Source organism: Oryx dammah, unplaced genomic scaffold (assembly GCF_014754425.2).
Source record: "Oryx dammah isolate SB20612 unplaced genomic scaffold, SCBI_Odam_1.1 HiC_scaffold_4, whole genome shotgun sequence".
Taxonomy (NCBI): domain Eukaryota; kingdom Metazoa; phylum Chordata; class Mammalia; order Artiodactyla; family Bovidae; genus Oryx; species Oryx dammah.
This window is the reverse complement of record NW_024070188.1, coordinates 81,473,711-81,496,239: the sequence shown is the minus strand read 5'-3', so window position 1 is coordinate 81,496,239 and position 22,529 is coordinate 81,473,711. Positions and strand designations below refer to the sequence as shown.

Genomic DNA, 22,529 nt, shown 5'->3' with positions numbered 1-22,529 from the left:
ATGATTTTATCAGAAGTGAAGTGATTTTATTTGAAGTGAAGTGAAGTGAAAGTCAGTCACTTGTGTCCGACTCTTTGTGACCCCATGGACCATACAGTCCATGGAATTCTCCAGGCCAGAATACTCGAGTGGGTAGCCTTTCCCTCCTCCAGGCGATCTTCCCAACCCAGGGATCAAACTCAGGTCTCTCACATTGCAGGTAGATTCTTTACCAGCTGCATCACAAGGGAAGCCCTAACTGTGAAGAAGTGTCTCCAAATTTAAGTTTTGGCCCCAAAACATAGAGCTTAGTTTTAATCTCATTGTTCATTTCAGGAAATCTAGCAGTTACCATTTATTGAGCATCTTCTCAGGGTCAAACTCTGCACCAGATACTTTATAAATGAGACAAATATATACTCTCCTGTTTAGTCCTCACAACAGCCCAATATGCATTTATTTTAAAACTTGGTGAACTCTTTTTTAAAATACATTTCTTTATTGGCTGTGCTGGGTCTTCACAGGTACGTGGGCTTCTCATTGCAGTGGCTGCTCTTGTTGGAAGAAAAGTTATGACAAACCTAGACAGCGTATTAAAAAGCAGAGACATCACTTTGCCAACAAAGGACCACATGGTCAAAGCTACAGTTTTTCCAGTAGTCATGTATGGATGTGAGAGTTGGACCATAAAGCAGGCCGAGCACCAAAGAATTGATGCTTTTAAACTGTGGTACTGGAGAAAACTCTAGAGAGTCCTGTGGACTGTAAGATCAAACTAGTCGATTCTAAAGGAAATTAATCCTGAATATTCACTGGAAGGACTGATGCTGAGGCTGAAGCTCCAATATTCTGGCCACCTGATGCAAAGAGCCAACTCACTGCAACAGACCCTGATGCTAGGAAAGATTGAGGGCAGGAGGAGAAAGGGATGACAGAGGATGAGATGGTTGGGTGTCATCTCCAACTCAATGGACATGAGTTTGAGCAAACTCGAAGAGAGTTTCAGTGTCCAGGAGCAGATAGACCTCAAATACACTTACCTGGCCACTGAACTGATGTTCCCTGAACTATGCAATCCTCTCAGGAAGTCCTCCATGTGAGGGTAAGGATGCTCGCCCATCTGAACTCTTCGATCCCTCTCAGGAAGTCCTCCCAAGTGAGGGTAAGGATGACTGCCCATCTGAGCTCTGTGATCCTTCTCAGGAAGTTCTTCCAGGTGAGTGTGGGGAATGCCCACCCACCCAGGAATGCTTATACCTCCATGAGAAGAGAAGTCCTCAGGGACTGCCACATGGGAAGTAGCAGACAAAATGAGGCAGGGCTCCCATAGTCAGGAGGAACCTTCGCATAATCATGGCCTATCTCAAAACCATGCTGTCCATGAAGTGTTCTGTAATCACCCCTCCACCCCCAAGTCCCCTCTTCCATCACAGGGGCAGTGATACAGGTACCTGTGCAGACCTCACTGTGTAGTCCACTTGGCTCTCTCTCACTGAAGGTGCAACCAAGGTGGCTGTCCCACTCTGACAACACTGAACCAGCCCCTATCACATGGAAACGCAGGATGTTCACACCGCAGGGAACACTGGATGAGAGGTCACTGCCCCGGCGGCCTGGGGACAGTTCACCACTCGGCCAGTCTTCTTGCAGCAGAGACCTGGCCCAGCCAGGCACTGACTCAACAGGTTTTCTGCCTGAAAATGTCCAAAATATGGTTAATTGCCATGTTCCATCACCAAATTATATATATAAAAAAAAATATATATATATATGTCCTTCAAACATGCAGTTTTAAAGTCTGCTTTTGATTGTTACTCATTACACTTTAAAGGAAGATTCGTCCTGAAGCGCTGGGTGTTTCCTCTATCAGAGCACTACCACTCTTCAAGGTCTCTGCTGTTGAAATTCCCATCTTGCTCTACTAGGCTGTAAGGTAGAAAATGGTCACTGCTGACTGCTTTCACCCCTTGCTTCTAGGTCATGCATGCATCTTCAGTCTTGTCTGACTCTTTGCAACCCTATGAACAGGTTTCCCTGTCCAGAGGATTCTCCAAGCAAGAATACTGGTGTGGATTGCCATGCCCTCCTCCAGGGTATCTTCCTGACCCAGGGATTAAACCCACGTCTCTTGTGTCTTCTGCATTGGCAGGTGGGTTATTACCACTAGGCGCCATCTGGGGAGCCCCAAAGCAGAGCCCTCATTTCCCCCTGGAACCACCACTCCTTACTCTCCACTCTCCTGCTAGAAAAGGGCTGACTCCCTCCACCTGGCTCAAGCCTGGCCAGTCAGAGCACTACCTCACTTTGGCCACAGTGACGGGTTCAGGTTCTGGCACACAATTAGGTCCACATTCGGCTCAGTTCAGTTCAGTTGCTCAGTCCTGTCCGACTCTCTGCGACCCCATGAATCGCAGCATGCCAGGCCTCCCTGTCCATCACCAACTCCAGGAGTTTACTCAAACTCATGTCCATCGAGTTGGTGATGCCATCCAGCCATCTCATCCTCTGTCGTCCCCTTCTCCTCCTGCCCCCAATCCCTCCCAGCATCAGGGTCTTTTCCAATGAGTCAACTCTTTGCATGAGATGGCCAAAGTATTGGAGTTTCAGCTTCAGCATCAGTCCTTCCAATGAACACCCAGGACTGATCTCCTTTAGAATGGATTGGTTGGATCTCCTTGCAGTCCAAGGGACTCTCAAGAGTCTTCTCCAACACCACAGTTCAAAAGCATCAATTCTTCAGCGCTCAGCTTTCTTCACAGTCCAACTCTCACATCCATATACGACTACTGGAAAAACCATAGCCTTGACTAGATGGACCTTTGTTGGCAAAGTAATGTCTCTGCTTTTCAATATACTATCTAGGTTGGTCAAAACTTTCCTTCCAAGGAGTAAGCGACTTTTAATTTCATGGCTGCAATCACCATCTGCAGTGATTTTGGAACGCAAAAAAATAAAGTCTGACACTGTTACCACTGTTTCCCCATCTATTTCCCAGGAAGTGATGGGACCGGATGCCATGATCTTCGTTTTCTGAATGTTGAGCTTTAAGCCAACTTTTTCACTCTCCTCTTTCATTTTCATCAAGAGGCTTTTTAGTTTCTCTTCACTTTCTGCCATAAGGGTGGTGTCATCTGCATATCTGAGGTTATTGATATTTCTCCCGGCAATCTTGATTCCAGCTTGTACTTAAGGGTGGTGTTTAAGAGTCAAACTCAACACTTTCAATGGGGAAGAAGAGTCTCTCTTTTCCATCAGAGTAAGAACTAGGTTGCCAAGGACAACCATGTTGAATGAGCCTGCCTGCGAGGCCCATACACACAGAAGCAGAGAGACAGAGTCACCAGGCCCACTCCTCACACCTGATATCCCCTGGATGTTCTCGGTTCCATAAGTCATCACAGTCCTTTCACTACCTCCTTAAGCCAATAAGAGTAAGTTTCCTGTGCCTGCAACCAAATATATCATAATCAATAAAAGCTATGCTCATCTTGTTCAACCCTATAACCACAGCATTCAGCATGGCAACTAGCACACAGGAGATGCCTAATATTTTTTCAAATGAACTGAATAAAAACTTAGGATCAAAATATTTTACACAGGTATTTATACACACACACACACACACACATAATGTCTTTTTTTTTTCTTCTCTCTTTTTTTCTGGCCATGTTGCTGTAGTTTGCAGGATCTCAGTTCCCAAACCAGGAATCAGTCCTAGGGCCCAACAGTGAAAGCCCAGGATCCTAACCACTAAGCTACCAGGGAATGCCCTACATGGGTATTTTTATCTTTTAAAAGTTCAACAGTAAAACAGTCACCACAACTCACTTCCACTAGGAAAAAAATATGAAAAGCTGATTTTCCAGACATAATCTATACTGGAAAAGAAGACTTCCATTTATAGTAATAATTATAAGCCCATGGAGCTTAAAGGAATTTTATGTTACACAAAAGTCTTGGCATTTCCTTCCAGATTAAGCTAAATCTATGATAACCACTGTTACGTGGCAACATGAATTGCTTTATACTTTTGATCATTACAAAAGAGACATGGGCTACCTCAAGAGAATATCTGGCTCTGGGTCACGTCTTTGAAAATTTAATTGGCTTTTTTTCCACATAAGAGAAATAAGAGCGCTGCTCCACAATAGGGCCAAATGTTTTTAATAAATGTCACACCAAGTGAGAATGGATTTTCTTTTTAATAATTAAATTCCCCATTCTTAAGACATGAAGGAAATCCATTATACAAGTAAAACAGCAGAACATAAGCTAGGGGAACTAATATTGAACGTGGCTTCAGTATAAATTCATTACCGCATTTTGCATTGTTTTTCAAGGCACTGGGATGGATCTGCAAGGATCAGGCAACAATTCCATCCTTTCTGCACCCAACAATGAATTTTCACAATCTCTGGTCATAATTATGAAAGGGTACAACCTAGGACCCTAAAACAAAGGCAGATTACTGGTGTATATGATAATAAACCTGAAATGTTAAGGCCTAGAATTGAATGCCCTTCTAAAACCATGCCATGCCAAGAAGAAACACACGATCTTTTATTTTTGAGTGCTAAAGCCAAGTCCCTGTTCCCATGCAGCTTACACTCAAACAGAAATGAGAAAATGTCAAATACAAATCAACTTATCAGACCAATACTCTTTTATTTAATTCTTATTTCTCTGGCTCTTTTTAAAAAAGATACTTGTTTATTTATTTGGTTGCATCTAGTCTTTAGCGGGGCATGAGGGATCTTGAGTTGCGGTGCCAAGGTTTCTCTCTAGTTATGGCCCGTGGCCTCCAGAGACTGCAGGCTCAGAGGTTGTGGGGGTGTGGGCTCAGCTGCCCCTTGGCATGTGGGATGCCAGCTCCCCAGCCAGGGACTGAACCCATGTCCCCGGCATCGCAAGGTGGATTTCGAATCACTAGACCACCAGGGAAGTCCCTGAGCAATACTCTTAAAACTAAGAATATTAAAAAAGAAAATTTTAGAAGGAAGTGAATAATTAAAAAAAGAATAAAGGACTCAAAAGTGCTTACGGTTTTGGGGACTAGATTAAAGTAGAACTAAAAGACACTGGAAGAATTTAGAACCTGGAATTGGGGAAGTTCTTAGAGACCACCTGATTTTCAGATAAAGAAAGTTAGAAATCAGAAAGTATTGGCCGCCAGTCACACCTGAGTGACCATGAGCCTGAGTAGAACCCAGGGCCCCTCCCACTGCACCATCCATCAAGGATCAGAGGGCTTTCAGACCCCAGGCCTCAGCATCTACTTGCTGCTGCTCCCTGGCGTGGTTCTCCTTCTTCACTGTTAAGGAAAGGAATCACTACAGCATTATTTTCATCGATTTGGTAGTAAAGGGAAGCTGCCCTCTGCAGCCTCTGGACTGCAGAGCGGGCCTCTCACACAAATCTCTACCAAGAAAGGGCTGTGAGGACTGATTTCTACACACACACCCCACACATATACAGATGATCATATCTTAAGCCTCTCCTCAGGGGGGGATCACAAAGGATGGCTAAGAAATGTCACGGCCGTAACTGCTCTCCGGGTAACCTTGCCCTGTGCTAAGACACACAGAGCTCTAAAACGTCAAGGAGACTTGGCAAGACACCCTATGAAATCAGGAAGAAACCACCTTTAACGAAAGGACCCACTTAAAAGTTAAGAATCTCAGAAACAGTAGATTGGTCTTAGGAACTAACTCAAAACAGAGGAAGAACACAAAAGAGTTTTTGAAAATGAGCGACAGTCTCAATTCTGTCACTGACTGAAATTCTAATTTATCCCGAATGGTTCTCTCTGTTCTTTAGCTTATCTATTTGTAGAAGGAGTTCAAAACCCAACTGCCTGTGAAGTCTGAGAGTTCATAATTACCATTTGTCCTGCTGCAAGGAAGCCATGGATGACAGAGTGCACAGCAAGGACAAAGTATGCGCTGACTTCTTCTGTAATACCAGTACACTGTGATGGGTCTTCCTGAACCTAAAGAAAACATGGGTGAATTTCTCTACAACCAAGGTATAAAAAAAGGCTTTCTAGCTATTGACTCAAAAATCCAGATGCAATAGAAGACCGATAAATTTGAGCAGATAACATTTTTAAAACTTCTGTATGACAAAAAATATAATAAGAAAAGTTAAAAAGATCAGTAACAAACTGGGCAAAATATTTGCAATATATATCACAAATAAAAGACTAATATTCCCAGTACACAAAGACCTTTTAAAATTTAAAGACAGCAGAGTGATCAAAAACCCTATAGAAAAATAGACACTGTGACTAGACAAGTATAAGACATAAAATGGCCTATAGATATTTTAAAAGATGTCTGACTTCACTCATAATAAAGGATATCAGATCAAAACTACAATGACTTACCACTTCTCCCCTAGCAGATTAGCAAAAGTTTTAATGAAGCTGTGGGAGAAAGGGGTCTTTTCCTATATTGCTGCTGGAAATGCAAAACGGTTCAAACACCACAGGAGGGAGAACATCTAACGACTTATGTTTTCACACTTCAAAGCAGCAATCCCACTTCTGAGGACTTATCCTGAAGATACACCTCCAACAATATAAAATATACATGCACAAGTTATTTAATGCAGCTAAGTGCCGAAAAATTGATGCTTTTGAACTGTGGTATTGGAGAAGACTCTTGAGAGTCCCTTGGACTGCAAGGAGATCCAACCAGTCTATTCTAAAGGAGATCAGCCCTGGGATTTCTTTGGAAGGAATGATGTTAAAGCTGAAACTCCAGTACTTTGGCTGCCTCATGCAAAGAGTTGACTCATTGGAAAAGATTCTGATGCTGGGAGGGATTAGGGGCAGGAGGAAAAGGGGACGACAGAGGATGAGATGGCTGGATGGCATCACTGACTCAATGGACGCGAGTCTGAGTGGACTCCAGGAGTTGGTGATGGACAGGGAGGCCTGGCGTGCTGTAATTCATGGGGTTGCAAAGAGTCGGACACAACTAAGCGACTGAACTGAACTAGTTACAATTACAAACTACAGAAAGCTCTCTAAACACGCAAACTTGGACACTGTTCAAATAAACTTTGGTACACAAACAGAATGAAGCACCATTGGGACAGTCTGCATGAGCTGACATGGAGCCGCTTCTAGATGCTGGTAAGCAGAAACGCAAAGATACAAAAGAGCACATATACACACCTAACACTAATACAATATTGCCAATCATATCTCTAATAAAACAGAGAAAAAAACAAATATATAATATGCTCTTTAGTCACAGAAAGAAGAGACAATAAGGAAACATTATAAATATATATACACACATATACACAAGCTTATTTTTAGGTAAGATAAGAGAAAAACAAAGTAAAAAAGAATGAAGTCAGACGGAGGGAGTGGACAGGATACGGGAAGGAGTGCAGTTCTCCGGGTAGACGTTCTTATGTGGTTTTCACGTTTGAATGCATATTAATATTCTACATATTCAAAACATAAAATCAATAAGAACAGAAAGAGGAAACACTCCAAAAATCAAAGTAAAACTGAAACAAACAACTGTGCTTCACATAAATTACCCACAATGAAGAGCAGAAGGGAATTAATCCAAGCAATTAAGAATATTTACACCTCAGTATGCACCCCGGGTGTGGGAGGTGGGAGTTTTGCAACTATTACCATAAAAAATGGCTCAAGCAAGGAACATTAATGGATGAGAAATCTATGGAGAAAATTCTGATAAGGCTATCTGCATGGTTTTAAATATCCTCCCATAAAACACTTGTCAAATGCAAGGGAAAAACACAGTGACCACACAGTAAGAGAAGCTGGATGACACTTTGACCAGGTGAGCAAAATTAACATTAGCAATGAGGAGCAGACAGATTCTAGATACCATGAGCCTCCACCAGTACCACTTACAAGTTATTCAGCTACGGACAATTAACCTGAATTTTAAAACCCCAAATGCAGAGAGATGGGAAAGGATATTCTTCTAAAATGTCAATGACATGGAAAAACAAAAAACTCAAGAACTGTTCCGGATTAAAGGGGTCTAAACATACATAACGGGGGCTTCCCTGGTGGCTCAGACTGTAAAGAATCTGCCTGCAATGTGGGTTTGATCCAACCTGTGAGTCTAGATTCTGTACTAGAGGAAAAATTCTGACAAAAGGGGAACAAAAACAATATATTAACACATTGAATCAATGTTAAATCTCCCGAAAGTGGTAACTGTACCACTGTGGTTATGTGAGAGAATGTCCTTATTCTTAGGATTCATACACTGAAATATATCAGGGTAAAAAATCAAGAAATATGTTCTCAAACAGTTTGGGAGGGGAAATACACAAACACACACAGCACACAGGCACGCACAAGTTAACAACAGGTCAAACTGAGAAAAGACGGAATTTAACTTTCTTGCAACTTTTATGTATGTTTGAAATTATTTCCAAATAAAAGGTTTTAAAATGCCTTTTATCTGTGGTTCTCAGTCATACATTAATAAGCACTCCGGGGTAGACATGCAGCCCTGCCACAGTTACTGTCCAAAACAATGCAGCTCAACATGGTAGCTGCTAGCCACATATGGCATCTGAGTGCTTGAGATGTGGCTAATACAAATTGAGAAGTGCCAAATGTCAAAGCCGTAATATGAAAACTAAGACAAATTATCCCATTAGTAGTTTTTATACTGATTACGTACTGAAATATTTTAGACATACTGAACACATAAAATATATTATTAAAATTAATTTCACTTTTTATTTTTACTTTATACTGTAGCTACTAGAAAATTTCAAATTATGCACGTGCTTCATGTTTTATTTCTCTTACAGTGCTGATCTAATATATAATATTTTTTTTAATTTTAAAGAGGTGTTGATCTCCTAAACAAGTATTTGTTACCTGAGCAAAATGTCAATTAACATTACAGATTCTGACTTCCCTAAGGTGATTTTGATCTTGGAAATAAAGTAGATAATTAGATTTTTTTAAGGTTTAATTAAGGGAAAATAAATAAGGCCTTGGAGAGAAGAGCTCTTTGGTCATGTTGCTTAAGTAATTCTCTAATTAGCCACAAATCCCATCTGTAGTAAATTTCCTTAAGAGGGGAAAAAATAAAATCCCCAAACCGTGAAAATATCAAGAGAACGGTGAGACAACAGAAAGGCTTTTACACTTCTGTTTTCTAACTCTGTATGAATAAAATCAATCTCCAAGTCCTAAAAGTTAACTTATAGCATGTTATGAACAGGGGTTTCACTGGTGGCTCAGCAGTAAAGCAACCCACCTGCAGTGTAAGAGATGCAGGTTTGATTCCTGGGTCAGGAAAATCCTCTGAAGAAGGAAATGGCAACCCACTCCAGTATTTTTGCCTGGGAAATCCCATGGACAGAGGAGCCTGGTGGGTTACAATCCATGGAGTCTCAAGAGTGGACATAACTTAGCAACTAAACCACCACAGAATAAACAAAACCTTTAAACATTTACTACTGATACTAAGAAGTTTACAAAATAAACTTTACTGACAACAATGTTATTTTCAAGGTTATTTATTTTTCTATTTTAACCTTCTGATTAACAAACTCTTCCTTAACTCTAAAAGTATAAGAAGGAAATAAAGAGAAGCACTGAGGTAAGACAGACAAAATTTGCTTTTGTTTGAAACACTGTTTTAGGGATTATACACAAGGAGGAGAAAGGAAGGCTGGACATGAGTTTAGACAGGATTATTTCAGGAAAACTAAAGGCCCCTGGGACAGAGACAGTTTCTTTCCTCTATATTTTATTTGACCAAATCTAACTAGGCCAAGTGAAGAAAACAAATGTCAGTAAGAATTCTACACAAAAGCAACAGTTAGGAAGAGAAACCAAATGTAGGTTGCCAGGAGGCTGATAAAAACCCCCAGCAGTACAGTCTTGAGCAACATGCGTAGGCGGATTTGTTTTGGAAGTTTGCAGTCAAGCATGTGGATGGAGCCAGCTTCCCAGGTGGCTCAGCAGATCTGCCTGCCAATGCAGGCAGACGAGGGTTCGATCTCTGGGTCAGGAAGATCCCTTGGAGAAGGAAATGGCAACCCACTCCAGTATTCTTTCCTACAGGAAGAACTCCTGAAGGAAGTCCCATGGACAGAGGAGCCTGGTGGGCTACAGTCTGTGGGAAGCAAAGAGTCAGAAACGACTGAGCACACGTGGATGGAGCCAATGAGAAACATCAAATGGATGCAGAGCACAGGTTCCCAGGCTCGCTCTCCTGACCTGCACCCTCCCCAGCCACCCCAGGCCACATCCCAGGGAGATGACTTTGATCAACACTAGATAAAAATCTCCTGCAAAATGTGATACCTGCTGCCAGGGCACACGGATCCATTCCTGCGTTGTCCCGTGGACTCGGACAGCAGCCAACAGGATGGGCAAACTCTGCTTGAGACAAAGTCGAGGATGCCTTGCAGATATGGAACCTCACACAGATGAGGTGCCCCAAGTCCCAGAATCCCACACCTGTAGTAAAACTGCTGCCACAAGCTCGGCCTGCCCCACCCCTTAGCTGGGGTACCTCCCATCCTGTTCCTAACCCCTCAACCTGCCCCCACCTCACATTCCATTCCCATATTCTACAATCGAGGGGCAAACTCATGCAATCTCAGCAAAGAAGCTGTGGCTCCACTGTTCCACCTTCAGAAGGAAACGCAGATGGGTCAGACATCGAGGATGATGATCTAACAATATTAAACAAGAACAAAACTAAAGCTCTTTTATGTGCCCTGTCTGTGGGTCACCTCTGTGGGCCACCACCACCCTTTCAGGTAATAGGTGGTGTGTTCGCTTGGAGACCAAACAACACAGCAGACAGAAGGCACACACGTGTCCCAACCCGTGCAGAAAGGGGCTCAGCTCACACCCAAATTGCCTGGCTTGAGAATCCATAGGTTCAGCTACTAATAAATCATGAACACAGATTCCCAAGAGTTAAAGCAATATTTCTTTCCCAGACTTCAATAATAATCTCATTCTTGTTCGCTCTCACTTTGACATGATAAAGCTTGTAGCTGCTTCCCTAGGAGGCTGTTACCAAAAAAAATACCGTCTTGTACCCTCATCCCTTTCTCATCCTCTTCGGCAAATATACACTCAAAGGATAGTTTCCCATGTGTCTACATTACTTTCAGGCATGATCACTTATTCCTATTGAGAGAAAAAAAAAATAGACAAACCAAACTGCTAAAGGAAAAAAATGAACAATGCCATTATTTTGACAAATTCTATTTTCTTAACAAAATATAATTAAATTATATTCTGGGTTTTGTCTAGGGAAAATAAATCTGCATCTTATGTCTTTAAAAATCTTTTAAAAATATGTCAAAATAAAAATTATCCTAATCCATTTCTTAGAAATCATCTTCAAACAAGGAGCAGGAAAACACACACAGAAGCCCAGACCACAGCACATGAAGACAGAAAGTGTAGGAGGGTGGCAACCGGCTTCACAGAACAGAGTGCCTGTAGAGAGGTCCCAGGAGAAGGAAGCCTGGGGAGGCTCAGGGACGAGGCTCAGACACCGCGAGAGGAGGGGAGCTGGCGGGGAGGACACCAGAGGGCTTGGGTGAGCACCCGCGCAGCCGGTCGATGCTCCCCTCCTCAGGGTCAGCAGAGATGTCCCCAGGCACTGCTCGCTGTGTTGGAACCTGAAGGCAGAGTGAACCACAGAAACCAGTCTTGAAACCACTGAGCATGGAGAAGACAATAAGGACTGAAAACAAGGGTCGTTTTCTGAGAGGCTAAGAGTGTGGAGTCTGAGGGGCTCTGGCGCCGTCTCAGCTCCATCACTTAGCACAGGTGCGTCATCGCAGGTGAGCTGCTCGAGGCCCCTGCACCTCGGTTTCCTCATCTGGAAGATGATGGCAACAGCAGGTTGAAATGGTTCCGGCACACAGCACACTCTCGATAAATACCAGCTCCTCTTGGTACCTATGTCACGCAGTACTTTCAGGAAAGAGAAAGGATAACTAAAGTACACTGGATATAAATTCTTTAGAATAGTTTAAGAATACTTGAGAAACCAAACATACCCTGTTAAGCACAGCCCTCCACAATGGGTTATCAACAGAGTTTAAGTCAAAAGATCTGTGAGAAGGCTTGTCCAGCATGATGGCAAAGGAGAGAGGAAGGCATGGCTTGGACATCACATGGGCGTTGAAGACACTGCGAGGCCTTGCTGACAAATGGGAACAAGGAAGGAAGGGCAGGGAGGCGCTGTGCTGGCCGTGTGACCCCCTGGCTGGCCGTGGGGCCATCTCCTGAGATGGAGAAGACAGATGGTGAGATAGGTTTCACAGCTGAGGGGGCGGTGGAGAAAGAGGCTCTCAGAGAGGACTTAGTGTTTGAGAAGCCAAATGACTGCTGTCCAATTCTGTATCTCAGACAACACACTGAATCTGGAACTTCTCAGAAGGAGATGCAGGTAGAAGACATAAATTTGAGAATCGTCAGTGTACAGGTAGATCTGGCACCTGCCAACCTAGAGAGATGATCTAGAATTCAGGGGCACGCCTGGGGCCCTCCAACACTGAAAGACCAGGCAAAAAAAGGCAGAGCCAGGAAAGAAGGGTAGAAAGCAGAGAACAGAAAGGTAGGAGGAAGATCAGGAGAGCCTGGAGTCCTGGGAAGCTTCCAAGACAGCGGGAACAATAAAGTGGCCTACAGGTTCAACAACATGGCATCATTGGGAACATGACTACCTCAGTGGAGCGGTGGGGAAAGAAGCCCCGCTGAAGCAGGCTGACAAGTTAGAGGAAATTAAAATGAATGAATGATATTTGAAATAGTGGGAGGCTAGGAAATTAAGACCACAAGAACAGACCATTTTCAGTAAGTTTTACCAACCCACACAAGCAGGTAACTGTAATATAGCCTTACCAGTGCAAGCAGTCTGTTCAGTGTACAGCAAAGAGCCTGAGGTGGGGAGTGGGGCGTGCGGAGCGCAGAGGGTCAGAAAAAGCTTCTTGGTGAAAAAGTAACAAGATCCAAGAACCCAGGAAACACTGTTCTCACAGTGGACTTATTCCTATAAGGAAATGAATCCCACCAAGCATGGACAAATGCCCGTCCACTCTCAAGTGAAGAAAATCTTATTAAATAAAGAATAAGCAACTAACTTGGATGACATCAATAATAACTGTAAAAAATTGTTTTCCTGGGAAAAAAAAACATTCCCAAGTGTTTCAGTTGTGAAATCAGCCGACGACTACATCTGATGTCTGCAGTCTAGTTATTCTGTGGCCAGAAAGAAGAGTAAAACCCCGCCGCAGCCCTTCACTAGAGTCTTCAGGGTGTCCGTGTGTCAGGGCAGGCACAAGGGGACTTTGCACCTTGTATGGAAGGGCAGTGAAGATAAGGGAAATGAGCAATGGACAGAGATGACTGAAATGTCATCCTTCCTGAAAAGGAAAAAAGATAAAAGTCTTTGGAGGTTGCCTTTCATGATTCCCTTAAAGAAAAATGCAGCTCCATAATCATTTACTCAAAATGAGTAAATCATTGCAGTACTCAGCTGCAGTGAATAATCCTTGCAGCTTAGGTAGGTTTTGAAATTCAGAGTTTCTGAAATTTTAGATGCTGAAAACAACAGACATCATCAATATATGACAACCCCAGCAGGGTCCAGGTAACGCCTATAATAAAATATAAATATTTCTGCAGCTGATGTGATAGGGTGGTGACAATAAAAAGCCTCCTGAGGCTGGGGTATCCCAGGTCTTACCTGAAAAATCTTTTCCTTTTCAGAACCCTGAGACTTCACAACTGTGGATTAAGGACTGAGAACTCACACATAACACAGTTTTAAGAAAATAAAGATATGTTGAAGGAGAGTGGCAGAATTCTGGGGTCCAATTCCAGCTGTCCTCCATACGAGCTGTATGAACCAAGGCAAAGCAGTTAACGTCCATAAACCTTAGCTTTCTGACCTGTAAAATGGGAATGATAGTATCTACCCCTAAGTCTGCTGTAGACATCCATGAGAAACTGAGGTTGGAAGGCAGCTGGAACCAAGTCTGGCCCTGGGCAGTGGGTGACTAACCACGGCAGTCTGCCCATGACCTCTCCAGTTCTAGCACTGGGAGTCTCACACGCTGGGAAACCAGGATGGCTGGTCACCCTACTTGGCAGGCGCCCAGTAAACAGGAACGATTCTAACATCAGGAACAGAAAGTAGCACAGGGAACTATATTCAATATCTTTTTTTTCCCATATATATTCCAAGATATATTCACTATCTTATAATAAATCATAATGGAAAATAAATGAAAAAGTAGTATATGTGTGGATAACTGAACCACTGTGTGGTACACCAGAAACTAATACATTATAAATCAACTGTACTTCAATTTTTAAAAAAAAAATAGAAATGAAAAATAAAATGGAAAAATCACATGAAATAGTTTCAATGGTGAAATATGCATGCCACTGGGAATTATTATTACCTCTCTGGTGGTAGAAAGAATTCTAAAGCAGCAGTCCCTGGTGTGTACACCCTGGACGACGCCCTCACACGGAGATGAGCCCTCTCCAGAGGTGCAAAGTCAGACTCGGAGCTACAGCGGATGCTCTCCTGCCGGCCGTGGAGACACCGGTGGCCATGCTGTGGAGAGGGCCACGAGGCAGGAGCCTGGGCAGCTCTCGGGGCTGAGGGCCTCAGTCCTACAGCTGCAAGGAACTCATTTCTGTCAACAGAAATGAACGAGTCTGAGGGCTACCCCAGCCTCAGAAAAGCTCACAGTCCTTACTGCCATCCTGCTTCCCACCCTTGAGACCCCACACAGAGGACCCAGCCAGGACTGCAGACCTACAGACTGTGAGATAAGAAGTGGGTGTTGGGAACTACTAAGTCTGTGGTAATTTGTTATGCAGAATCTAAAATATGTTTTCTAAGAGGGCATCCAGTTCAAAATTACAGGGGTGTGTGTGTGTGTGTGTGTGTGTGAAGAACACAAGCATCTGTTTATAAACAGAAATTCCTTGCATAAAATCACCTTTTTAATATGAAAAATTCAAATCCAAATTAAGTTTCTTACACAACAGACACTTTCCATACATTGACTACAGAGGTATCAAATGGCACAATCACTTTGGAAAATCGTTCCAGGTAATTCCTACTAAAGCTAAACGCATGCCCATCCTGTGGCCCAGAAACCCGTCAAGAGTGTAGAGACAAGAAGGCACACACACGAGTGTTACAGGCACGTTTCACCAAAACAGCCAGAAACTGGAAGCATTCCAATGCCCACCAGCAGAATGGACAGACTGTGGTGCCCTCCTCCAGGGGGAGACTGAAGACCACACGAGAGCGCACTCCCAGCACACAACAGGGCCGTCCCTCACAGACACCGCTGAGTGAGAGGAGCCAGACGCAGAGCCACAGCCAGACACACCTCCCTCACAGCACGGTCACGCACAGGCGCAACGGGTCTGTGACGACAGAAGCCAGAATCTCAGTCACCTCGCAGTGGGGTGCAGGGCCTGTGAAGGGGTCCCGGGAATGCCCTGCACCCCAATCTGGCTGATGGTTATACTTCAGATCGCATATGTAAATAATCACTGAGATGTATGCTTAAGGTTAATGCACTTTTACCACATGCTAGCCACAGGACTGGAAAAGGTCAGTTTTCATTCCAATCCCAAAGAAAGGTAACGCCAAAGAATGCTCAAACTACCGCACAATTGCACTCATCTCACATGCTAGTAAAGTAATACTCAAAATTCTCCAAGCCAGGCTTCAGCAGTATGTGAACCGTGGATTTCCAGATGTTCAAGCTGGTTTTATAAAAGGCAAAGGAACCAGAGATCAAATTGCCAACATCTGCTGTTATTAATGGTTGAGTAATACTCCATTGTATATATATACCACATCTTTATCCATTCCTCTGTCAGTGGACATTTAGGTGGCTTCCATGTCTTGTAAATAGTGCTGCAGTGAACACTGGGGTGCATGTATCCTTTCGGATCATGTTTTTCTCCAGATATATGCCCATGAGTGGGAATGCAGGGTCATATGGAGAAGGCAATGGCACCCCACTCCAGTACTCTTGCCTGGAAAATCCCATGGACGGAGGAACCTGGTAGGCTGCAGTCCATGGGGTTGCTAAGAGTCGGACACGACTGAATGACTTCACTTTCACTTTTCACTTTCATGCATTGGAGAAGGAAATGGCAACCCACTCCAGTGTTCTTGGCTGGAGAATCCCAGGGACAGGGGAGCCTGGTGGGCTGCCATCTATGGGGTCGCACAGAGTCAGACACGACTGAAGCGACTTAGCAGCAGTAGCAGCAGCAGCTGGATCATCGAAAAAGCAAGAGTGTTCCAGAAAAACATCTATTCCTGCTTTATTGACCATGCTAAAGTCTTTGACTGTGTGGACCACAATAAACTGTGGAAAATTCTGAAAGAGATATGAATACCAGACCACCTGACCTGCTTCTTGAGAAACCTGTATACAGGTCAAGAAGCAACAGTTAGAACTGGATATGGAACAACAGACTGGTTCCAAGGAGTACTGGAAAGGAGTACTTCAAGGCTGTATATCGTCACCGTGCTTGTTTAACTTATATGCAGAGTACATCATGAGAAATGCTGGGCTGGAAGAAACACAAGCTGGAATCAAGATTGCCGGGAGAAATATCAATAACCTCAGATATGCGGATGACACCACCCGTATGGCAGAAAGTGAAAAAGAACTAAAGAGCTTCTTGATCAAAGTGAAAGAGGAGAGTGAAAAAGTTGGCTTAAAGCTCAATATTCAGAAAACGAAGATCATGGCATCTGGTCCCATCACTTCATGGCAAATAGATGGGGAAACAGTGGAAACAGTGTCAGACTTTATTTTTGGGGGCTCCAAAATCACTGCAGATGGTGACTGCAGCCATGAAATTAAAAGACACTTGATTCTTGGAAGGAAAGTTATGACCAACCTAGATAGTATATTGAAAAGCAGAGACACTACTTTGCCAACAAAGGTCCGTCTAGTCAAGGCTATGGTTTTTCCAGTAGTCATGCATGGATGTGAGAGCTGGACTATAAAGAAAGCTGAGCGCTGAAGAATTGATGCTTTTGAACTGTGGTGTTGGAGAAGACTCTTGAGAGTCCCTTGGACTGCAAGGAGATCCAACCAGTCCATTCTGAAGGAGATCAGCCCCGGGATTTCTTTGGAAGGAATGATGCTAAAGCTGAAACTCCAGTGCTTTGGCCACCTCATGCGAAGAGTTGACTCATTGGAAAAGACTCTGATGCTGGGAGGGATTGGGGGCAGGAGGAGAAGGGGATGACCGAGGATGAGATGGTTGGATGGCATCACTGACACAATGGATATGGGTTTGGGTAGACTCCAGGAGTTGGTGATAAACAGGGAGGCCTGGCCTGCTGCGGTTCATGGGGTCGCAAAGAGTTGGACACGACTGAGCAACTGAACTGAACTGACCCTTCAAAAATATTCTTTCCCTTTAGAACTACCCAAAACCACCTAATGACAATATAAGGTGGATTCCTCATAAGAAACTAGTGGACAGGGCAGCATGAACATGGTTAACAGGCTATGTAAGTACACTTCTTTTAAACACACTGCTCACTAAATGCTTGTTGAAAGAATTTCAAAGATAATGACCACATTTATGTTATCAGAAGCCCAAAGGAATCTATACACAGGTATACATAGCATAATGTCCTCAATATACTATAGCCAGCAGATGTGAAAAATTGTGGCTCTTGTCCCATTAATTACTCCCTTCATTTCCGTCCAGTTAGTTTTTTTATCTACCTCCAACACGAGAATACACACTAGGTGTGAGGCCACCACCAAGGACGCAGATGTGAACTGTGCATGACTGAGACAGCACCATGTCCGTGGTCTGCACGGCCCATCTGACCCCGGGGCAGGGGCTCTGCCTGGATAAAGGTGACCATAAGGCTCAGAGCGTGACAGGCAGGTTAGGAGCATCTCATCCAATCTCACACCTGGTCAGAACACCGTCCTGGGGTCCCTGCCGAGGGGCCCCACCAACCACGGCGAAAGAACGAGGGATGCTGGAGAGGTGACACAGGCCACCGGGAATAGGGTCTCCCTGGGAACACACAGAGAAGACAGGGTTCACGTCTGAGAAGTCTCCCCTGGCAGCAAGTCTGAGGACCTGGGGTCCGTGCCGGGCAGGGCTTACAAACACCGCCCATGACCAGACCGAAAGCAAAATAGAAGCCCGCTCACCTCGCTATTGTGGCCCCGCAGGTTGAAGTTGATTCTCTGTGGAGTGTTTCTGTCCCGGCGGCAGTGGCTGGAGGTGAAGGTCACCCCGACGACGCCGCGCCCGTTACCCGTGGCCAGCCAGCCCTCCTCGTAGTAGCGCCTGCGGCACACGGGCTTCTCCTTCTCACTCTTGGGGACGCGGCCCTTCCAGGACAGGCAGAGGATGTTGGAGTCGCTGCACAGGACAGGCCCATGCTCCACCGCTGCATACATACTTTTTTTGGAAGAACTGTTTTACTTAAAGAGCAAGGCTGAATGCCGAAAAATTTAAACCAGTTGCTCTCACTGACTGGTGTTATTTCTGTTGTTGGCTTGCGCTGTTTTGCCCGACCCCCTTTAATTGAAACTGATGTCGTTCTAATTAGAAGGTTAGTATTTTATAAAGCTCCACCAAATGCATAGTGAAAAATTCCTCTATAAAAGATGATGGCAGTCTGCTAAGAAAAGATAATGCTTAAAAAAAAACGTGGGGTCCATTTTTATTTTCAAGTCCTTAGAGGAAGAGCCGGGTGACCCTTTGGAGAAAGGGCATCGTTGACAAGTGGTGATAAAGAAACTGAGTGTTCTTTTCACTTGGTTCTTCTTATTCAGCCTGAGATTCCAGTTTAGTGTAATGTGATTCCAGACACAAAGGGCTGCAAATACACAGATTTCAAGTAACTTAAGGCTTTAAGAATCCCTCGAGCTGGAGCGTTCCCCTTCAAAAGTTCAGATACAGAGGCAGAACACACGGGATCATCTTCCTTCTGAAGCCACCCTTGGGCTTGCTTTCTCAGCTAGACCAATTTCTGCTGCTAAAGCTGAAGAAGATTGCATAAAGGGAAAAAAAGGCACACAAACCGTGCAAAACAGACTGGAGTTTGTGCAGACAGCAGTCCAAATTTTAGGAGGAAAAAAAAAACTCTTTCCTCGCTGTTCAGAGCCAGAAACCTCCAACTTCAGAGCCCAACTGGGTTTCCCAGCAGGTGGCTGTGTCCCCAGGGAGGGCCGCGACACAGGCTGACGCAGCCCTGGGGGCCATAGAGGCAGGAGAGGAAGCCCCTGCCCCCAGCAGAGCCAGGAGGTTCCAGGGCTCTACAGGAGCGTTGGCCTCCAGCAAATCTAAACACGCGTGCTGACAAAGGGCAGCCCAGCTGGGCTACAGGAGGTCTCCGTACTCCCTCCCGTAGTCACTCCTCCCCTTTCTGCTCCTAAGGATGACGTGTTTTTCCATCTTGAAAGGAAAAAACTAATCCCAGAATTAAGTCCATGAACTGCTCCCCCTCTTACATGCAAGTATGCCTGGACTCAACACGGGAGAGAACCCCTTAAAGTGGAAACACAGGCAAGAGTCGGGTTCTTTTCTCACTGTCTCCCTGAGGAGTGACCGTGCTGTCTGAAGGGCACTCTCCTGACCACCTTCAGAGACCGTCTCCAAATGCCCCAGGTACAGTCCAAGGAAAGAAGCTTTACAAGGATGCGCCTTGATAATTATTTTGTGATTAGCAGTTTCAATTGCTACCTTAAGGAACTATCCTACAGATACAGGCAAGGAAAAGGGAAATAATAAATTTAAATTTCTGGACTTTTTTCAGTTACCTGAAAAAAGGCAAAGAAATCAGTTCATTGTTCAAACTTGCCCCATCACAACCTGGCTGGCTTTCCTCCAGTCATAAGCACACAGTGAGAGCCACCCAGACCCACTGAAAAATAAAGTGCAAAAAGCACGGCACACTCCCACCTGCAAGGCTTGAAATCACACTTCCCCCTCAGTCACCTTCTCACTTAGTTCCTTCTTTAAACTGGAGAGGTATTTTTGAGGCTTGATCTGTACAAGCTTTTTTTTCTCTTCTTTTTGCAAACTTTCTTTACCCGTGAAGACCATATGGAAAACTGGCCATTAGTGATGTATTTCTCTCCCTGGGCTCCCAAGCCCAGTGGTGTCAAGTTGCTCCATCTGATTCTTAAATTAATTTTCATCAGTTGTAAAACTCTTCAAGAGAGCACAAGAATGAGCCTCTCTTCTCGTGTAAATGTGTATGTATAGAAAGAAAGTTTTAAATATACATAGACACACACTCTTCAAACAGCACACAAAACGTCTGTTTTCCCAGTTGTTTCATGAACCATCAGATTAATCACAGCTTGAAGGCCCTGGAGTCTGACAAATCTGTAAGACAAAATGGGACACACAGAAAAAGAATTTAAAATACTGAAGAATAAAAGTTTTAACACACTTTTACTAGTAAACATATGAACATAATACAATAACATAATAATCGCTGTAACTGAAATCAGAGACCCCCTCTGGACACACACGTTTACCAAATGGAGCTACAGACTGGTAAGATTTCAATGGTAAAAGAGCACTCCAAGCCGACTCACAGGCAACATGCACCGTAAGGAGCTGGATGCCATGTGCCATTTACTAAGCTTGCCAGTGGCTGTGCAGAGTGAGTGAAACAACACTGCGCTGTCCCTTCTGAGACTGGGAGCCCTGAACGTGCGCACTTCCCGGCCAGAGGTCACCATCCTGAGCTAAGCAACATCCTCAAAAAGGAGATGGAAGAGGCTCCAGCAAGTTATCTGAAGGGATGTTTTCACTTTCAGTAAAAGCTCTTCCCTGAAGACCCAAGGTAGCTAGAGCCTTTAAAACTCTCCATTCATGACTGCCAGAAGGTCACAGAGCAAAGCCCAGCTGTCGGCTTTTACGTCGTCTACTAGCAATAAAGTTCCAGAAAATCTATCTCCAGCAAACCCATTCCTTCCTGATGCCTTTGGTCCGGCTCCACATCACATCCACAGAAACACTGGACAACTTGCTCCCTAACTTCCCCCCTCCGTCCCACCTTCCAGAGAACCCTCAGAGTGATCTTTCTAAAACTCAAGGCTGCTCAAAGAGCCTGGACTGTCCTCTCACCTCCCCCGCACCAGGCCACCCCCAGAGAGCTAGCTGAAATGGACAGCCCAGCCCTACCCCACCCCAATACCTGACACTGGACCTGGATATCTGCATCTTTAACAAGTTCCCAAGAGACGCTGACGCTGCTGGTCTGGAACCAGCTTTCAGAGCCACTGGCCTATGAGATCAAGTGCCAGCAGGACCCTTCACGATCTGACGGCACATGTCCTCCTCTGCGACAGGCCCCGCACCCGGCCTGTGTTCAGCCCTCACCCTCTGGCCACTCCCTAGACTGTGTCCCCTCTCCTTCTTGTTGCCATGGCCTGTGCTCCTTTCCCAAGCCAGGCCCACATCTCCTCTAACACCTACTACACAGCACCTTTCCTGGGAAGATTCCCAGAGACCCCGTGCTAACCCACTAACAGCCTTCATCTCGCTTCATCCTGACTCTCTTCCTGGTACTCCCAGAGGCTGGGAACCTATGCTTTTCATCCCTGTCACAGAACTTAGCACAAACAAGTTACTCAATGGAAGTTTCTAAGAGGATGCAGGCCAAGGCAAGGCAGAAGCTACAAATAACTTCCTTGAGATACCCTACTTCAAATGAGTCACAGTACATATACTTCCTTTGTGTCTAAAATCAAAACAATTCAATTTTCTCAGGAAGCACTTGTACCTGAGGGGTAAAAAGTAAAAACAAATGCTATCAAATTCAAATGAATGCTATGTTCTTCCTCCAGAAATTCTAACACCATGGTACAATATTCCCTTAGTCCCTACCCCTGGCCTGTAGACAAGCACCAGAGGGGAAAAGCAAAAGCACCTCCTCAAGACCCAGCAATTACTAATGGTTAACCCACATTAAACACAACAATGTATACCATCCGTTCCCTCACATCCTCCCTAGACAGGAGGTGGTCCATAACATCAAAATTACTTTCAAAATAATACTAAGACATTATAAATCTTCACTGCATCACAATTTCTATCAATGGTACAAAAGCAACAGTGGGGGCAACCGCCAGCCCAATGGCACAGACCAAGGCCCAGCATCAGCCAGTACCAGGGCTCGTCAGACATTTTAACATGCCATCCACATTTAAGGATGTTCTTAATGCAGCAGTAAAAATGATTATTATTCAGTCTCACCCCTTGAGGCCATGGTTGTTCAGCACTCTGTTTCAAACAGTGAGCTCTCACACAGCCCTTGTGCAGACTGCAGCGCCATGGGGCAACTGAGGAGAAGCACTTGTGCTACAGTCTAAGCTGTGGGCTGAGCACACCGCATTCTTCAAAAAACGCCATGTTTACTGGAAAGAATGACTGACAAATCACGGTCATTCAGGCTTGGGTCTTTGGCAGACATTTTTCTTTAACATGAACAAACTGAGCT

At 44.4% G+C, this 22,529-nt stretch overlaps 1 protein-coding gene across 1 annotated transcript in view; it reads right to left on the bottom strand.

Moving 5' to 3' along the window:
- TULP4 (TUB like protein 4) overlaps positions 1–22,529 on the bottom strand; it is a 201,652-nt gene that overhangs the window by 127,952 nt on the left and 51,171 nt on the right. The window contains exon 2 of the mRNA XM_040238900.1: positions 18,217–20,404. Within this exon, the coding sequence (XP_040094834.1) occupies positions 18,217–18,468 (252 nt within the window). The 5' untranslated portion in view covers positions 18,469–20,404. The remainder of the gene's footprint in view (positions 1–18,216; positions 20,405–22,529) is intronic.